Raw genomic sequence first — 19,817 nt, 5'->3', positions numbered from 1 at the left:
TGTAAATTAAACAGTGTTCTTTTTCACTTCCAAAAACAGTATTTTACTGTCAAATTACATTAAATGTACAGTTAGATCTATCACAGTTATTCACCGTATATAGAATGGAAACTTTTACCATTAAAATCACAATAATTTTTACACATTTTTACACTGGAACACAGACACCTTCAAATAAAGTGTAATGTTAAGTTAAGGCATTAACTAATGTTCACAAATGAGACCTTATTGTAAAGTGTTACCAATATTACCATGAATTGCAATATTATTAACTTTCGATGATTTGATGCTCTCGTGAACTCGCAGCACAGAACCCATAGGGTTCTCTATAAACCATATTTATTCTCATATTCATGAATCAAACATCATAACTGATGTCATCTGTGTGGCATTTTCTTTATTCTGGTGAGATTTGTAGATGTTTCCTGTAAACGAGGGCGTAACACAACCTGACGTCCGCCTGAGTTTGATCGGATGCACAGCTTTTGACATTGACAACAGAAGATAGGCCAAGTCTATGTGTTTTGCTCATTTCCTCTGTAAATTACATTGAAATTATTGGTGAAAAAATATGAGATGGCAGGACAAAAATATATATTTCCCAGAGAAACTTTGTGTTTGTTGAAACTTGGTTTTGCGAGCTTGTGTTGTGTTTTCCAAATCTCAGATTAGACGAGTTCTAGACTCTTAGAAAAGAACGTTCAGTCGGGGTTCATCTTCTATACGGGACTCTATCGAGTTCTTGACTCGATTCTAAAGAAAACTTTAGCTTCTATATGAGGAGAACCGTCTTAAACGTCTCCATATGACTGTACTAGACTAGTATAATGCAACATTTAGTTATTTCATTTTTTCGTCTAGTGATAAAGCATGTTTACGAGCTGTTTAATTCATTGAAGATTATTTGAAAATGAATTTAAACGTATAGTTTAACAGTAACTTTAGTCTCCACTCTTACTCTCTATAGAACCTTAAAGGGTTCCGTCCGCCGCGCTTCAGAAACAGAACCTTTTAGTTTTAATTAACTGTGTTCTAATTCATTTTTAATTACATTTTATGAGTTGAACAGCTCGTAAACGTACTTTATCACTAGAAGAAAAGAAAAATGTTCAACATGACACTATTATGCAAACATTTGCAACCTTTTTAGCATGAAAGAGTTTTTAACTGTAACACTTTACAATAATGTTCATTAGTTAAAGTATTTACTAACATGAACTAACTATGAGCAATACACTGTACTTGTTAATCTTTGTTAATCTTGGTTAATAATAATCCAGCTGTTCATTGTTTGTTCATGTTAGTTCACAGTGCATTAGCTAATGTTAACAAGATTTTAATAAAATATTAGTAAATGTTGAAATTAACATGAAGAAAGATTTATAAATGCTGTATAAGTACAGTTCATTATTCGTCATGTTAACTAATGAATCTTATTGTAAAGTGTTGCAGAGTTCTTTAATATAGAGTCAAGAACCCTAGAGTTCTACACAGAACCTTTTTCCAGCATCATGTGATTTCTCCTTTTATTCTGAACCCAAAACATGAAGGCACAGAATATTTAACCTATTATTAACTAACTTTTATTTTACATTTTTATTATTATTAACTATTATCCTCCTGTCTGCTCTCTATAGTCCAGTTCTGATCTGTGTGTGTGTGTGTGTGTGTGTGTGTGTGTGTGTGTGTGTGTGTGTGTGTGTGTGTGTGTGTGTGTGTGTGTGTGTGTGTGTGTGTGTGTGTGTGTGTGTGTGTGTGTGTGTGTGTGTGTGTGTGTGTGAGAGAGTTAGGGTTAGGGTTATACACTGGAACTTCAGCATTGGAACTCTATGAGATGTAAAAGTGCTCGTAATGCTGGTGTTTAAAAGCATCCCATAATGCACCTGATGAATGTCCAGCGTGAGAACGGATGTTCTTCCCCCTGTTTTCCAAACATTCTCACATCAAGATTCATTTACTGGAGAAGCGAAATGATGAAGTCTTGAGTTTGAAATATCTGCAGTGGAGTCAGAAAAATGACCTTAATTCAGTGGAAAACAAGATTATTTATCAGATGTTTGTTCTTGTTTTAAGCATAAACTCACTTAAATTTGATGCATTACCCAATTTTAAAGGGGTAAATGGTCATGACGGTTTTATTATTAGTTAAGGTTCACTTGTAATGTTAATAGTTTTTTGCACATAAAAAAAACAAAAACATGTATAAGTGGAATAATCTTTTTTAAGGCGTGTCAGTAAACACACACTGTTATGATTGGCTATCGTCACTGCATAGGAAACCGTATCAACACACACTCGCCATTGCATTCATAGATATAGATGCCCAGATGCAGCATCATCAGCTGAGCTAGAGTTCAAATCAATGTATTTGTGTAGCGCTTTCCACAACACACATCATTTCAAAGCAGCTTTACACAACATTACAGTTTACAGAGATCTGACATCAGAGGGAAATGTCAAAGTATTTCAGAAATCACAGTGAGTTAAAAATGCATTCATTTAAACAATGTAATAATTTAAGGCGGAAACAATGAGCTCATTGAAGTAATGAATACTTGTTTGTTAACAAATGATGATGAGATTTCTAAATCTACTGCAGATGTAGATGTACAGCACATGTGTGTAAGTGTGTTTGCAGACGCTCCACTTGCACTCGAGTGTTCACGAGCTGGTGTTCGATATGACCAACGACTAACGTATGGCGGCCCATTGAAACACGCACTAATGAGGCATCTATGTTTATACATCTATGATTGCATATAAGAGTTCTGAAAACATTATCCATATAAAACTGTAATTTCCAGACAAAACATTCTGAAATCATTCACTCATTCACTTCAGATTCAATAGTCGCTGCTTCATCTGTCGTACACTGTGTCTCCGCACAAACATATGATCCAGGACGCCATTAAAATAAAGCATACGCTTGTGTCTGACGCCGGGATCTTCTGAAGTCTGGACAGAGACTCAGACCAGATGTTTAAAGGCACATTATTATGATTTATGGCTTATTAATATAAACGCGCGATTAGTCGACTAACGGCTTAAATGAACAATACTAGTCGACTAGAAAAATCTGTGGCCTATAACTGTTGGTCGATGTCTTGCTCTGGAGGCGGGTGATGTCACAAATCCCGCAATACTTTTTCATAAAAAAAGAATGAGTATAAGTTTCCAAATATCTGACGTCTAGTACAAATACAAGCACAAACTATTACAAACTGTTCATTCATCAGCTGATACAGGAGTGACTGAACTCTGAACACTGAAGTTCAACTCTATCCTGAATCCCCGGAGAGATTTCCCTCCACATCTTCTACTGAAGTTTCTTTAGACATCAGATTCCATCCAGTGAATTAATCTGGGATGGATTTAGGAGTCCGAGTTGCTAAATGAATGAAATCAGCAGCTTTTGGCTTTACAGGAGAGTCCAGAGTCTCGTGACCTTATTATTCCCAAACGCGTGTGTGTGTGTGTGTGTGTGTGTGTGTGTGTGTGTGTGTGTGTGTGTGTGTGTGTGTGAGTGTGACGGAAATCTGGAAATCTGGCTTATGGTGACCTACATATAGTGGCACGTTCTCCTGTTTCCCACTACTGTAATGATGTGGTTGTGTATAATAAATGATTCAGCATTAAACATCACGCCTGATGTGAGCCGGTTCACAGAGTCTAATGAAACGCTTGTGTTGAAGGACAGATGCTTCATTAAAGCCCATGTGGAGAGACGCTTGTGATGGTGTGGCATCCAGACATCATCTGTCCAGTGGTGCACATGCATTATAATACAAGTTTGATTAAACCATTAATATTTGGTTGATTCTCTTGTTTTTGCATGTGTTCATTACTTCTTTGCCTTCTTTGCCTTTCACTGCGTTATCATCACTAATAAAACAATCGACTCCAAGCATAACTACACGATATCTCTACAAAATCTATAATAATATTTGAATAAAGGGTGAAGATGTGAATTTTTCTACACTGGATATCACTTCTGAACACGTCTGTGCTTGAAAATGTATATATTTAAAACAGTTTTGACATTGACATGTTTTTTTAATTATTATTATCATATTTTTCCATTATGGTGTTGAGAATTTAGGGCCAGTTTGCTGCTTAATGGTCCTTTAAATAGGCAAGAAGTTTTATTATTTCAGAGTGAAATATGAACATGTTCTTGACAGGTTTTATAACTTGCTCTTCTAGTGGAATGTGCTGTGTGTGTTTCCCATCATGAACAGACGCACCATGTTGTGCATCTCATGCATTATTTCATGCACATAAAAGCATGTTTTGCACATGCAGAGAGTTTTTAACGGCACTGTTTCTCTCATTTCTGTCAGATTCATTTAAGCTTTAGGTAGAGATAGAATATATGAATATATGCAAAGCCTGACTGGAGTGACGTGTGACTTAGTTACTGTTTATTTTTTATTTAGTTTATTTATCCTCGCACTGACTTCAAAGACTATTATTATAAATATATTATAACTGAATGTATTTACTCAAGCATTTTCGTTAATGAGAAATTCGCTAAATATCACAAAGAAGCAAAAAGTAGTTTTGCATGTAAAGTAGAATTCACATCTTCACCCTTTATTCAAATATTATTATAGATTTTGTAGTCATATTGCGTAGTTGTGCTTGGAGTCGATTGTTTTATGAGTGATAATAACGCTATGAAACATTTTTATCCAGGCAAAGAAATTATGAATGCATGCAAAAAATTAAGAGAGAACTGACCAAATATTAATAACTGATTATGTTGTAGTCAATGTTTGCATTTTTTTTTTTTTTTTTTGTAGTTTGCATTTTTTGCCACATAGGTTTAGTGTTTTGTTCTTCACTCTTATTTAAAATATTTACAAAATATCAAATATTTTCCGCATTAGTTCTGCAAGTGGAAATGAAGCTTTCCCTCACTGCACACTTTGAGTGATTTTCCAAACCCACACTGGGATCTTAGTATTCAACTGTTGCTCTGTGACACATTGTGTTATGATGTAACGTTTCCTCGATGACTCTCTGGTTCTGTCTTACACACTGATCGTCATAGTGATGTGAGGCGACCTGTCCATGCTCTTCAGTTCAATCTCTGTGTAATGTCAATTAGTTTAATGGTTTGTTGAATAATTGTGAAATAATGCAAGAAAAAATTCAGATTTAGTCTGACGATAAAGTATAAATGCTACAAAAACACTTTCGGTTGGGTTTAGCCAATTCAGCGAGTCAAGCATTTTCCCCAAAACGGCCTCATTTATAAGAGAAATCAACAGTTCTTCTGACAAGACAAGAAAAACACAATGTAGTGTTACTGTGCTTTACAGAGTGGCAAATTACAGTTATTTGTGTTAATATTTTATTGTTTGTGTAGCACTATGGTCAACATTGTTGTATTATTATTATGTGCTTTATAAATAAATTGGAATTGGAAGAACCGCAATATAATAGACACACACATTAGTGAATGGGAAACTACTTTAGTGTTTCCATTTGCTCAAATAGCGAAAGAAAAAAAATCAACATTAGTGTTTCCACGAAGCATTTACTATTTATTATTATTATTATTATTATTTGATGCCATGGTAATATAGCAGAAATATAGTGTTGTAAATGTACATACATTTAAAAATACTGCAGAAACATGACAACACGTGACGTTCTGTTCACGTCCTGGACTTATTTGTTTTTATGGCAACACTATTGTCAAACCGAATCTGGTACAGATCAGATCTGTCGGAACATTCCGAGTTTACATGTTGTGATTATGAGTTCTATGAGGACGCGAACGATTTAACAAGTCTGAGTAGCGTGAACGCACATTGTTTTCAAAAAGGTTTCCCACGAACACACTCCTCTCGCCTGCTATTGGTCACACTCACGGATAGCCCCGCCCCCACACCCACGCCATTGGTTAAGCCCATTTCTGGCGCACTCTCTTTTTAACGCTCGCGCTCTCGAAAACACCCGGTATTATAGAACAAGTTTTATGTTTTCTTTTTATTATTGCTTTTTCCTTTTCTCTGTATCCCCACGTGTTCCTGTTCAATGTTCTGTATTATTTCTTTTTGTACTGAATTATTATGAAAAAAAACCCAACAACAAAAAACTTGACACGCTCAAACATAACGCGCGCTCACACAGGTGTGTGTTTCTGTTCATCATCCCCAAACATCTCTCTCTCTCTCTCTCTCTCTCTCTCTCTCTCTCTCCATTTATCCTCCTCCTATTCTTCACGGAACGGCCACGCGCTTCTCGGTTCTCCCCAGTCTCGCGCTAGTGATGACGCGACCTCTGCACGCGCACGAGCATGTATTCATGAACCGTGGACATGTGAGATTAGATGGAGGTCCATCAGCTGAGATCTTCGTGCTCCAGAACCGCTCTGTTTCACACGCTTCTTCATCACCTCGCGCACCGTTTCCACCGCGATGGGGAATTAACTAAAGTTGTCCGGGAGCGTCAGGAGATGTGAAGGATGTAATCTGTGGGAAAAGCGGATCGTGTTTCAGTCATGCAGGAGAAGAAGAAGATGAAGATCATCCCACAGGACCTGCTATCAATCGCTCATTTCTAAAACATTTCCACCGACACGCTCGAGGATGAAATCGGAGTGAGTTCGGATCCATGTCATGATGGACGTGTTCAGTTTCGTGAGGAGGTGAGTCTGCAGGCACGCGCGAACACGGGCTTTACATCATTATTATTATCATATCATGGCATTGACCTGTGTTTTAATCGCGTGTTTGACTGGATGATGAATATGCAGAAGTGAAGATGATGATGATGATGTCACGCATCTGTCGCATCTTCTCATTCATTCAGTCCTGATGCCTTAAAATATCAGAATATCACTTATTATGAGAGCTTGAGCTTCTGCCTCTCAATACGAGGATGACAATCACATAGGGAACCTTTAGAGACAGCGAATCACCTCTTAGTTGTCGACCGATATAGGGTTGTCAATAACCGATATCCATAACCAGATATATATATTATAGCCTATTTACACACACACACACACACACACACACACACACACACACGCACACACGCACACACACACATGTTAAAATTCTGCATTTAGAGATTTACAGGATTTATGGATTTTAAATCAGAAATGTGTGCATTATCCAGTGTCTATGTAGATTTGGTATCAAACTATATTGATGAGACACACATGCCTATTGTGCAAATCAATAATAAAGTGATAAAAAAGAATAGCCCCTATATCACAAAACATGTCAAACTGTGGACATATGATACTGATATACTGATATACTGATATACTGATGTACTGATGTACTGATGTACTGCTACTCACTTCATTTTACTGAGACATTTAAGACATCTTGCAACTATATATATATATATATATATATATATAACACACACACACACACACACACACACACACACACACATATACAGTATATGCATGTAATTTATTGTATAAATTAAGCATTGATTTATGTAGCTAAATCTTTTGGCCTGTTGCTGTATTATTTATGATGATATAACCACCCTATTCTGCATATATTAATAAACTCATATATGTTGATCACTGGAGGATGGTGCTGGTGATTTAATTCGTGTCCCTCATATATAAGCCGGACGCTAAGCTCATTTCATCCCTGTGACTCTAAACTCTAGAACCTATTTGGCTTGTTTGATTTTTCTTGATTTTATCCCGGCTAATCCTCCTAAAGGATTGGCCTCTGGGTCCCAGCGGCGTCGTCGCCTCGTCCAGCGTTTATTCTGCACAATAATCATCCAGATTATACATCTATAGAACAGCTCTTTATTTCATCTGGCAGCTTTATGCAGGAGAGAACGGCTTTGTTCTGTGTGAATGGGAGGATCGAGGCCTTCAGGACTGTTCCCAGTGCTGTTCCCAGTGTACTTCCCAGTGCTGTTCCCAGTGTTGTTCCCAGTGCTGTTCCCAGTGTACTTCCCAGTGCTGCTCCCAGTGTACTTCCCAGTGCTGTTCCCAGTGCTGTTCCCAGTGTTGTTCCCAGTGCTGCTCCCAGTGTTGTTCCCAGTTTTCCCAGTACTGTTCCCAGTGCTGTTCCCAGTGTTATGCCAAGTGCTATTCCGCTGTTCCCAGTGTTATGCCAAGTGCTATTCCCAGTGCTGTTCCCTGTGCTGTTCCCAGTGTTCCCAGTGCTGTTCCCAGTGTACTTCCCAGTGCTGTTCCCAGTGTACTTCCCAGTGCTGCTCCCAGTGTTCCCAGTGCTGTTCCCAGTGTACTTCCCAGTGCTATTACCAGTGTTGTTCCCAGTGCTGCTCCCAGTGTTGTTCCCAGTTTTCCCAGTACTGTTCCCAGTGCTGTTCCCAGTGTTATGCCAAGTGCTATTCCGCTGTTCCCAGTGTTATGCCCAGTGCTATTCCCAGTGCTGTTCCCTGTGCTGTTCCCAGTGTTCCCTGTGCTGTTCCCAGTTTTCCCAGTACTGTTCCCAGTGCTGTTCCCAGTGTTATGCCCAGTGCTATTCCACTGTTCCCAGTGTTATGCCCAGTGCTATTCCCAGTGCTGTTCCCTGTGCTGTTCCCAGTGTTCCCAGTGCTGTTGGGAAGTGTTTTGTGATGCTTGGAATGAGAAATATTTTATGTCGATGTTGAAACGTTTTACAAAATGTTCAAATTGTGCAAAGCTCTCTCGAGATTGTCTTAATGACCAGCATCTGCACAGATGAACTCCTTCATGATTTACTCACCAAACCCACATGATGTTATTTCTCTTCCTTAACATGAGATGAGAAATACTGACACTTCCTGACTTCATACTTCTAGATCATGACTCCTAAAAGCTGCCATACAGGGTCTAGTGTTGTTCATGGAAAACATTCACATGTACAAATCCTGTAGGGCTGCAGGATTTGGGGAAAAAGTCATTGGGATTCCCCCCCATTTTTATATATAAAAATAATTCTTTGTATTATTATTATTATGAATAATAATAATTATAATAATATTTTTTTATTAGTAGTAGGCTAATTATTGTTATTAAAATAAAATAAAAAATGTGCACTTAACAAAAATATTATTATTATTATTATGAACAATATAAAAAAATTACAATTTATTTTTATTTGTATTATTATTAACAATAATTATTATTATTTGATTATTATTATAATTTTTTTTATAAATAGCAATAATATTTTATTATTATTAACAACAATAATAATTATGATTTTTATTTTATTAAAAATTGTATAAAAAATGTGTATTTAAGAAAAATTCAATATTAATTTATTTTGCAGCATCATGATTTTGGTTGTATTTGGATTAATTGTGAAGCTTTATTTCCAAGCTAGGAATAGAGCTGTCATACGTATGAAAGAGAAATGTCGGTCTCTGTTTTGTCATTTATGGTCTCTATGAATTAGTGCTCGTGTTCTGAATCTGAATCATGAACGTCTGGAACATGTTACGGTTGAATAATGACAGAAATGTCTTGTAATGTTAGTCATCATGTGATCTTTTTGAAGCTTTATAAAGCGTAATCTGCCGCATTCTTAATCTCCTGAAAACAATAGCTCTTGCATAAGGAAAATATCGGACTTGAGGGATTAAATGAACATAATGATCTAAATGAATAAAGTTGATCAAATGTCAGCCAAGGGCGAATGCTTGATTGTAAGACGCCGTGTAAAAGAGAGACGAGTGCACGCTGTGAATACTTGGACTTTGAAAGGATAGGCTGAAGGTGAAAGAGCGCTTCATCTTATTTATAAGACAGTGTATGAAAAGAAGCACTTTGGAGAGTTATGAAAGCATCATCTTTAATTCATGCATCTCTTCGCTGCTGGAGAGAACTCGCTGGAAAGATGATGCCTAAAATAATTAAAGTGCGCATGAATCCTGTTTCCGTGAGGAGAAACGGCCTTGAACGGATGTCAGAAATGCACTGAGGATTATGAAGGATATCTGATTATGAACTCGACCGAGGATCATGAAAAACCATAAACTAGTGATTTTACTGAAGAGAAGAAAGTGCTGTTGCTTTAGCGGAGCAGCGAGTCAGTGTCGCTCCGTGATCGCCACATCTATTACGCTTTAATGTTCATTCGACCAGAGAAGACACACGTCTATCTGTTATGCACTATGATTTTACAGATCATATTTTCACGTAAAGCAGTTATTCTTTCCTGCTATAATATGTCAGCAAATTAAAATCACTTGTTTAGTGATGGGCGTATTCAATTCAGTGTAAAGCCGAGCTTCTACGCTGTAAAACAGAATCTATTTATATTTATAAAAACAATTCAAATCTATTTTGTGTTGATTAAGTGACAATAAATCGATGAATTGATTTGAAGTTCATCCAAAAATTAGAGTTTTGTCATCCTCATGTTTTAGTCATTATTCACTGATAATCTTGCCAAAGATATTGTATTGACTTAAGAATGAATTATGATGCTTTCATGGCGTTTTTTTCTTTCTTTCATTTTTAGAGGATCATCACTATATGAACCAGTGTTATTTTAGTTGAACTGAGATACTATTATAGATTTTTTTTATTTTTTTTATTTTTTTTATTTAGTTTTCATTTTAATGTAACAAAATGTTTTTTGTTAAATACACTACGTTTGTAAGATTTTGGGTGAGAATGATGATGTTTCTGAAAAGAGTGTCGTCCTCAGCTCACTAAAGCTTGTGTTTGTGTGAAGCTCTTGTAGTTTCAGTGAAGGTCTGATGAGGGCAGCGATGATCTCAGATCTCAGATATTAATGCCATTCAAACGGCTTTATTTTCCTCCGGCCTCAAACAATGACAATCATGACTGCAATTATAATGGCATTTATCAGTTTCATCAGTGCAAATGCTTTCTTTTATTCTCTGTGAGATTTGTGCAAATGAAAATTAGCAATTGCATCACCTTTTTTTGTGCTTTACAGCGCTGTACAAATATTCCGCATGAAAATCTCAAAGAACCACATTCTACACTGAAAAAATTAAATAAAATGAAAAATATGACTACATTTAGCTCAAAACTGAAGCCTATTTTTAGCACAATTAAAATGACAATATAGAGAATCAACACAGAGATTAATGATCATTGCAAAAAAACTGATAGAAAAATTCCCAAATGCATGAAAATAAGGAGAATTAGGGGAGAAAATGTGCATGAGAATATGTAATGCAATGCGAATTATAACTATGCATTTTGTCTGTTGGTTTTGGTGACCTAAACACATTCTTGCCAGGTTTCAGGAGAATCTAAAGCTCAGGTTTGGAAGGGTCAGTTATTACTGCATGCATGCTCTTCTGCGGCGTGTTGTGTTTCCATGCGACTGCTCTTTACACTCCTTCATTGTTCACACAGAAGGACAGGGTGTGCCAGACAGAGAGAGAGGTGCACATGCAGAATATTCATGAGCTCAAACGCCACAAACTTCTGGTAGAAGCGCTCAGATTTGAAATATTCCTCACCTCAACATTACAAGCACTCTAAACAGACGCAGAGCCTCGGCTGAAGCTTTTCAAGTTGTGTTGCATTATGAATTGCTCTTCGGCATATACACTACATTTCAAAAGTTCTCATATTTTGTACTCTCTTTTTTATGCGATGTGTCCTGGAATAGAAGTGAAGATAGCTTTTGCACTTCAGTATTACGGTGTTTACAATCCTTAATGCAAGATGTACTACTTTATGGAAGGGGGAAACAAATGTGGCTTTAGTTTCACTGAAATACATTTAAAATCACCTTTTCTGTTTCTTTCAAAAACGAGAAACAGTAACTGCAACTTTGTTGGGGTCGGTAAGATGTGTTAATGTTTCTGAAAGAGCCTCACAAAAGCTGCATTTATTTCATCAAAAATACAGTAAAAAATGGTAAAATATTATTACAATGTAAAAATGCTGTTTTCTATGTGATTATATAGTAAAGTGTAATTTATTCCTGTGATCAAAGCTGAATTTATTTGATAAAAAATACTGTAAAAATGTTAAAATATTATTACAATTTAAAAATGCTGTTTTCTTTGTGTAATTTATTCCCGTGATCAAAGCTGAATTTTCAGCATTTACTAATACATAATTAAAATCAAAAGTTGTATTTGTTAATTTTATTTAATGGACTAACATGAACTAACAATGAACAGTTATATTATTATTATTAATAACTAGAAACAAAGATGAATAAATACTGTAACGAATGTATTGCTCATTGTTAGTTCATATTAATAATGCGTTGTTAACTAATAGACCTTTATTGTAAAGTGTCACCAATAAACTTTATATTTGTTTTTTTGGCAAAATTAAAACTTTAATTTCAGATTTGGTGTTTTAGTAAAAACTTTAGGTGTCCAAATTATAATTTTATGAAAACAAAAATCACCCCCAAAAAATTCAAAATATATGTATATTTTGTACAAAAATCATACAGGTTTGAAACATGAGGATGCGTAAATGACAGCAAAGTGTAGTTATGGTAATTTCAGAAGGAATGGGAGCGTCTGTATTTCCTGTTTGTGTTGTTATGAGCAGCTCTGGCCTCAGGCTTCAGTTCCGGTGTCATATGTGTGTGTGAAACGCTCATTAGCAGCTGTGTGTGTGTGTGTGTGTGTGTGTGTGTGTGTGTGTTATTACCCTGTCATTAGCAGTGGTGTTTCCCAGCTGCACCGATGATGCTCGGGATTCGGGAATAACAGGGCGGATTCAGTGTTGCTGTTGCGCTTTAATGACGGCCTGTCAGGATCAGTGTGAAGAGCCTCCATTACTGATGGATATAAAGACGCCACACTTACTCAGTGTTTCTGAACATTCTTAAATCAAGAGACATTTACTGGAGAAGCCACTTATATTACTGTGTTCATTATAGTGCAGGATTGCAGTGTTTATTTAAAGTGCACTATTATGATATTTTACACTCATCCAAGGTCAAAAACACTTTACTGTCCTCATAATCTCCAGTGTAGCTTCAGCTGTGTCTCTCAGTGTCTGAAACACTTCCATCGAAGATTCAGCCTCTCTAAACCCCGCCTCTCTGAGAGCTGCTCTGCTGTGATTGGTCAGATGACCCAGTCTGCTGTGATTGGTCAGATGACCCAGTCTGCTCTGATTGGTCAGATGACCCAGTCTGCTGTGATTGGTCAGATGACCCAGTCTGCTGTGATTGGTCAGATGACCCAGTCTGCTGTGATTGGTCAGATGACCCAGTCTGCTGTGATTGGTCAGATGACCCAGTCTGCTCTGATTGGTCAGATGACCCAGTCTGCTGTGATTGGTCAGATGACCCAGTCTGCTTTGATTGGTCAGACGACCCAGTCTGCTGTGATTGGTTAAATGACCCAGTCTGCTGTGATTGGTCAGATGACCCAGTCTGCTGTGATTGGTCAGATGACCCAGTCTGCTCTGATTGGTCAGATGACCCAGTCTGCTGTGATTGGTCAGATGACCCAGTCTGCTGTGATTGGTCAGACGACCCAGTCTGCTGTGATTGGTTAAATGACCCAGTCTGCTGTGATTGGTCAGATGACCCAGTCTGCTGTGATTGGTCAGACGACCCAGTCTGCTGTGATTGGTTAAATGACCCAGTCTGCTCTGATTGGTTAGATGACCCAGTCTGCTGTGATTGGTTAGATGACCCAGTCTGCTGTGATTGGTTAGATGACCCAGTCTACTGTGATTGGTTAGATGACCCAGTCTGCTCTGATTGGTCAGATGACCCAGTCTGCTGTGATTGGTCAGACGACCCAGTCTGCTGTGATTGGTTAGATGACCCAGTCTGCTGTGATTGGTTAGATGACCCAGTCTGCTGTGATTGGTCAGATGACCCAGTCTGCTGTGATTGGTTAGATGACCCAGTCTACTGTGATTGGTTAGATGACCCAGTCTGCTCTGATTGGTCAGATGACCCAGTCTGCTGTGATTGGTCAGACGACCCAGTCTGCTGTGATTGGTTAGATGACCCAGTCTGCTGTGATTGGTTAGATGACCCAGTCTGCTGTGATTGGTCAGATGACCCAGTCTGCTGTGATTGGTCAGACGACCCAGTCTGCTGTGATTGGTTAAATGACCCAGTCTGCTCTGATTGGTTAGATGACCCAGTCTGCTGTGATTGGTTAGATGACCCAGTCTGCTGTGATTGGTTAGATGACCCAGTCTACTGTGATTGGTTAGATGACCCAGTCTGCTGTGATTGGTTAAATGACCCAGTCTGCTGTGATTGGTCAGACGACCCAGTCTGCTGTGATTGGTTAGATGACCCAGTCTGCTGTGATTGGTTAGATGACCCAGTCTGCTGTGATTGGTCAGACGACCCAGTCTGCTGTGATTGATCTACTCTGCTGTGATTGGTCAGATGACCCAGTCTGCTCTGACTGGTTAGATGACCCAGTCTGCTGTGATTGGTTAGATGACCCAGTCTGCTGTGATTGGTCAGACGACCCAGTCTGCTGTGATTGGTCTACTCTGCTGTGATTGGTCAGATGACCCAGTCTGCTCTGACTGGTTAGATGACCCAGTCTGCTGTGATTGGTCAGATGACCCAGTCTGCTGTGATTGGTCAGACGACCCAGTCTGCTGTGATTGGTCTACTCTGCTGTGATTGGTCAGATGACCCAGTCTGCTCTGATTGGTCTACTCTGCTGTGATTGGTCAGATGACCCAGTCTGCTGTGATGGGTTAGATGACCCAGTCTGCTGTGATTGGTCTACTCTGCTGTGATTGGTCAGACGACCCAGTCTGCTGTGATTGGTCAGACGACCCAGTCTGCTGTGATTGGTCAGATGACCCAGTCTGCTCTGATTGGTCTACTCTGCTGTGATTGGTCAGACGACCCAGTCTGCTGTGATTGGTCAGATGACCCAGTCTGCTCTGATTGGTCTACTCTGCTCTGATTGGTCAGATGTCTGTTGTGATTGGTCAGAAAGCAAACGCTCATTATCATATCTGAATCTGAGCTCTTGATCTCAGTGATACGAACAGTGACGATGCAGTGGGTTTGACCGTATCAATCTCAGAGAACAGCGTCTTCTCGACACGAACAACACGAGCCAAACTCTCCCCGCCCTCAAACACTACAGAGACGCTGTTCGCCGGCAGGTACAGCATTCATGAGCTAAAGCTGGAGCTCATCGTCCCTGATGGTTCGGTATCATTAGCACTACAGTAGAGCACACAAGTCTCCAGACTCCAGTGTGAAGCGTCTGAGATATTAGCTGACAACAGCCCATTTACAGGAGCGAGACGATCTCCTTCCCCAGCCAATCCTCCGCTTCTCACGAACACCTGTCCCGGACTCCTCATGTCTCGGGATCTGTGCGGCGGTTACATCATCTCGACTGCAGGCTGGCGTGTTCAGGGCTGTAATCTGCCTCTGCGTCGCACTGGTTTGCTGGAAGAGTCACTGTAAGCCATCAGCAGTTCAGAAGGAATGAAAGTGCGGGATTTCACTGTTATTGGGTCACGGGTTCGACAGCTAAATTGCTGTTATTAAATAAAATAAAGCCTTCTGTTCTGTAAGTGCCCGTTTGAGAGACAGAGTTTAAATAGACTATATTTTCCCTTTTGTGTTACATTTAAATAAAAGGATAAATGTTATATACCGACTGGCAGAGGTTTCTACCGTTGCACTAATGCAGTCAAAATAAGATCAACAGGATAAATAATAAATCTGTTTTATTTCATTTTTTTCAAAGTTTCTCATTTTTTTCATATTTCGTGTTTTCTCTTTTCATTTTTCTGTTTTAATGGTTTATTTACATTAAAAAATGAATTAATTAGTGGTTTACTTTTTATTATTTAAATTAAATCAGTTTTAAAAATGTGTAATTATTCCTTAATGCTTTAATAAATATAATTTTTTGTATTATTATTATTATTCTTTGAGAGGTAATAACTAACAGTAATATTTTTCTGTCATAATTTCTTCAAGTTAAACTGAAACAGGAAGTTAAGGCGGGACATATTGAATGGCTCCTCCCCCTTTTCAAATAGCCAATAGCGTTTAGTTTCTCTCACAAGGCAAGGCAAGGCAAGTTTATTTATATAGCACATTTCATACACAATGGCAATTCAAGGTGCTTTACATAGAAGAAATTAAAATAATAAAAAGAAATAAGAATAAATCACAGACTGACAGCACATGGAAGCGAGCGCTGATGATACGCTGGATTCAATAGTGGAGGATTCATTTATTTCATTCTTAACCAGCGTACAGTTGGAGAACAGAATAAAACTGGAGCGTTTCAGCAACCGAACACACACTCCAACACACACTGCTGCGTGTCTGTCAGCGGTCGCTGTGGTCAGGTGGTGTTTATAGCAGAGGGGGCGGAGCTTTAGATTCTAGAGAGCATTTGATTGGACAGAAGATGTGATGATTCTTATTCATAACCTTAAGGCTAACATATTCATACTTAAAGATTTTGATTCCAGGGTGTCTTTAAGAGCTGTGAGTTTGTGTGTGTTTCTGCTGATAGTTTCCTGATCTGGACATTAATATAACACAGTATTTCCCCACATCTGCAGTTAAAGCGTGTGTGTTCAGATGAAGAGTGGAATGGACACGCGACTGAGGGAACATGATGAGCTTCTCTCTCAGACTGAATTATTGATTCGGCTCATGCATGAGCGATCGACTTCATGTGCTGGAATGTGTCCTTCACTGGGCGGACAAAAAACATTAAGTAATTACAGCGGGACGCAGTCCGAGATATTAAACATTTATCCATTGTGTAATGCTGTTATTGTCAAGGCTTGAACAGCTGCGTGGAATAATGTCTTCAGATTTGTCATTTAGTGAGGGACTTGTGGGAAAATAATTTTTTTTCTGAAACCCACATAATTATATAATATTATGTTATGTAATATATAATTAACATTAACATTTTGATGGGTTTGATTCATTTAAGTGAATCGATTCATTTGAGTGATTAATTGAATCGTTCAAATGAATCGAGTCGCTGAAATGAATCAATCATGAAAATTCCAAATGATTCAGAGAGTCAGTTTGTGGTGTTTTATTTTGTGAAAAGATTATAATATAAAATAGATAAACATAATGGCATAATAATAACACCTTAACTCAAGGTTTCATTCGTTAACTAACAATGAGCAACACTTTAATCCCAACATTTACTAATACATTTTATGTGTTAACATTACTGAACTAACATGAATATTAACAAAGGTTTAATACATGCTGTGGAAATATTGCTCGTTGATGGTTAATTCTTTCACTAATGTTAATAAACGAGAGCTTATTATTTATGAAGTTTCATCAGTAGTTTTAATGCTTGTAAAGCTTTAGTTTCCTACAGTTCTCCTTTGGGATTCGCACTCACTGTCCGGCCACTAATTAGACGGAGATATTAGTTTGATTGTCATTCGCCCTCTCACAGTCTCACTCCGCTGCCATGGCAACGGATCCCAGTTTAACAGCTTCATTTGCATGTCAGTCATTTCAGTGCTTAGAAAATTAATTACTTTCCTTCTGTCATTATCGTTAAGCTTGAACGAAACGTAAGATTGCGAAGTTCATATGATCATCAGCGAGGAAATAGGGATGGACAGAAATTAAATATCATAGTGACTATTAAGCTCAATATATATATATATATATATTCATATCAGTGTCATTTTAGTATGATTTATTATTATAGAATTTATTATTAGATTTTAACATTTAATAATATGTAATATATGTAAAATACCCATTTTTAGGTGCTTTTTAATATTTTTGCTTTAATTTTATATGTATTTCAGTTTAATTTAGATTTTAATATTTAATAATATGTAATATTATATGTAAAAGAACCATTTGTAGGTGCTTTTTAATATTTTAGCTTTAATTTGATATTTATTTCAGTAAATTTTTTTGCCATTTTAGAACTTAAACTTATAAATAAAATAATAAAATAAAATTGCTAAGGCAGCATTTCTACTGCATAATCACAAACTACTTCGTTTAAGTTTATTATAGTAGTTATTCATATTTTTACATGTATTAATGCATTTTAGTAACTTTTTAATATGTTAGCTTTATTTTTAGTAATTTTAAACTTAAACTTAAAAATAAAATAATAACATAAAAAATGGCCAAGGCAACATTTCTACAGCAATTTTACAGCAAGTTAAATTTTTTCATTTAATATTTATTTTTATTTTATTTCAGCCAAAAATCTATTGTTCATAGTTTTAGATTACAATAAATACACTTTTATTTATTGAATAACCTATGAACTATGTTTTGGATAAGTCAATTCAGTTATCTTTGCATGTAATTATTACCTCTCTTTATTTCCCACATGATAGAATCATGACAAAAATACAGTAAAACAGTGAAATATTATTCTAATGTAAATCATCTGTTTTCTATGTGAATATATAGTAAAGTGTAATTTATTCCTGTGATCAAAGCTGAATTTTCAGCATCATTACTCCAGTCTTCAGTGTCACATGAATTTGATTTGATGATTTGATGATCAAGAAACATTTATGATTATTATCAGTGTTGAAAACAGTTCATATTTCTGTGGAAACCGTCATACATTTTATTTTTCAGGATTCTTTGATGAATAGAAAGTTCAAAAGAACAGCATTTATTTGAAATATAATCTTTTGTAACATAATAAATGTCTTTATAATAAAAGTATGAATTTGATTTGTTGACCCCAAACTCTTGAGCCGTATATATTATATACCGTCCGCAGCTTTAAACATGAATAATCCACGGTATTTGAACACTGACTCTTAGTGCACTAGTGTTGAGCACATGATTTATTAATGCTCCACGAGGGGCTTGTGTTTCTCTGTCCGGTACGGTTACTCCCAGAAATCCCGATCCAGTGGAGTTAAAGAAGCGGCGTCGATGATTAAACACGCTAATGACGGTCCTGTCGGGGAAAATGGAAGAGAGTCTTGCTCTGTCGTTCTGTTCTGAAGACTCTGCGTTTGACATTGTGAGTGAATTATTCTGTTTATGAGGAAACTGATCACTTTACATGCGGATCTAGTGTTCGGTCTCTTCATCGTGTTCTAATATTTGTGCTGTGTATATATTGAGTATATTCTGCATCACGCACGTCTTTCTGCTTAAAGCAAGTATTGAAAGCATTGTCTGCGAGGCCAGTGTTGTAGTTATGGGACGTGTATGGAAGCTTGTTTCCGCCACAGGATCAAAACTTGCGAGTTTAAATCCATATTTGTGACATTCTGACAGTTTTTCTTGGAATTCTAAGAGTACTTATCCTCATAATTTTAACCCATTTTGTTGGGAAATGTAGTCTTGTGTAATGTTGTTGCATCATGATCCTGAAGAAACAGCATCTCATTTCAGTGTATACATGCTATATAGAGTAACGACAAAATGTACTCGACTGGACTGGAATTCTAAGTTTACGTCTCGCAATTTTGACTTTTTTCACATAATTCTAAATTTACTTAAAACCAATTTGACTGTTTTCACTTATTTTGCTCGGAATTCTAAGTTTACGTCTCACAATTTCAACTTATTTTGTTCGTAATTCTAAGTTTACGTCTTGCAATTCGGTCTTTTCTTGGAATTCTAAGTTTACGTCTCGTAATTTTAACTTATTTTGTTCGGAATTCTAAGTTTACGTCTCGCAATTTTAACTTATTTTGTTCGGAATTCTAAGTTTACGTCTCGCAATTTTAACTTATTTTGTTCAGAATTCTAAGTTTACGTCTTGTAATTCGGACTTTTCTTGGAATTCTAAGTTTACTTCTCGCAATTTTAACTTATTTTATTTGGAATTCTAAGTTTATGTCTCACAATTGTGACTTTTCTTGGAATTCTAAGTTTACTTCTCGCAATTTTAACGTATTTTTTTCAGAATTCTAAGTTTAT

General features: G+C 37.1%; 1 protein-coding gene across 6 annotated transcripts in view; it reads left to right on the top strand.

The window, feature by feature from the left end:
• The window catches only part of LOC309503266 (FERM and PDZ domain-containing protein 4-like), a 95,688-nt gene that overhangs the window by 17,201 nt on the left and 58,670 nt on the right, over positions 1–19,817 (top strand). Inside the window, exon 1 of one of the 6 annotated variants that reach the window (XM_082175979.1) lies at positions 6,389–6,658. The exons of the other annotated variants lie outside the window; for them this stretch is intronic. Within the exon in view, the coding sequence (XP_082032105.1) occupies positions 6,630–6,658 (29 nt within the window). The 5' untranslated portion in view covers positions 6,389–6,629. Of the gene's footprint in view, positions 1–6,388; positions 6,659–19,817 lie in introns of those variants that run through there. 6 annotated transcript variants of the gene reach the window in all.

The sequence above is a fragment of the Leuciscus leuciscus genome, assembly GCF_965113295.1.
Source record: "Leuciscus leuciscus genome assembly, chromosome: 7".
NCBI lineage: Eukaryota > Metazoa > Chordata > Actinopteri > Cypriniformes > Leuciscidae > Leuciscus > Leuciscus leuciscus.
Note: the sequence above shows the minus strand (reverse complement) of the source record. Positions and strands in the feature narration are given on the sequence as shown.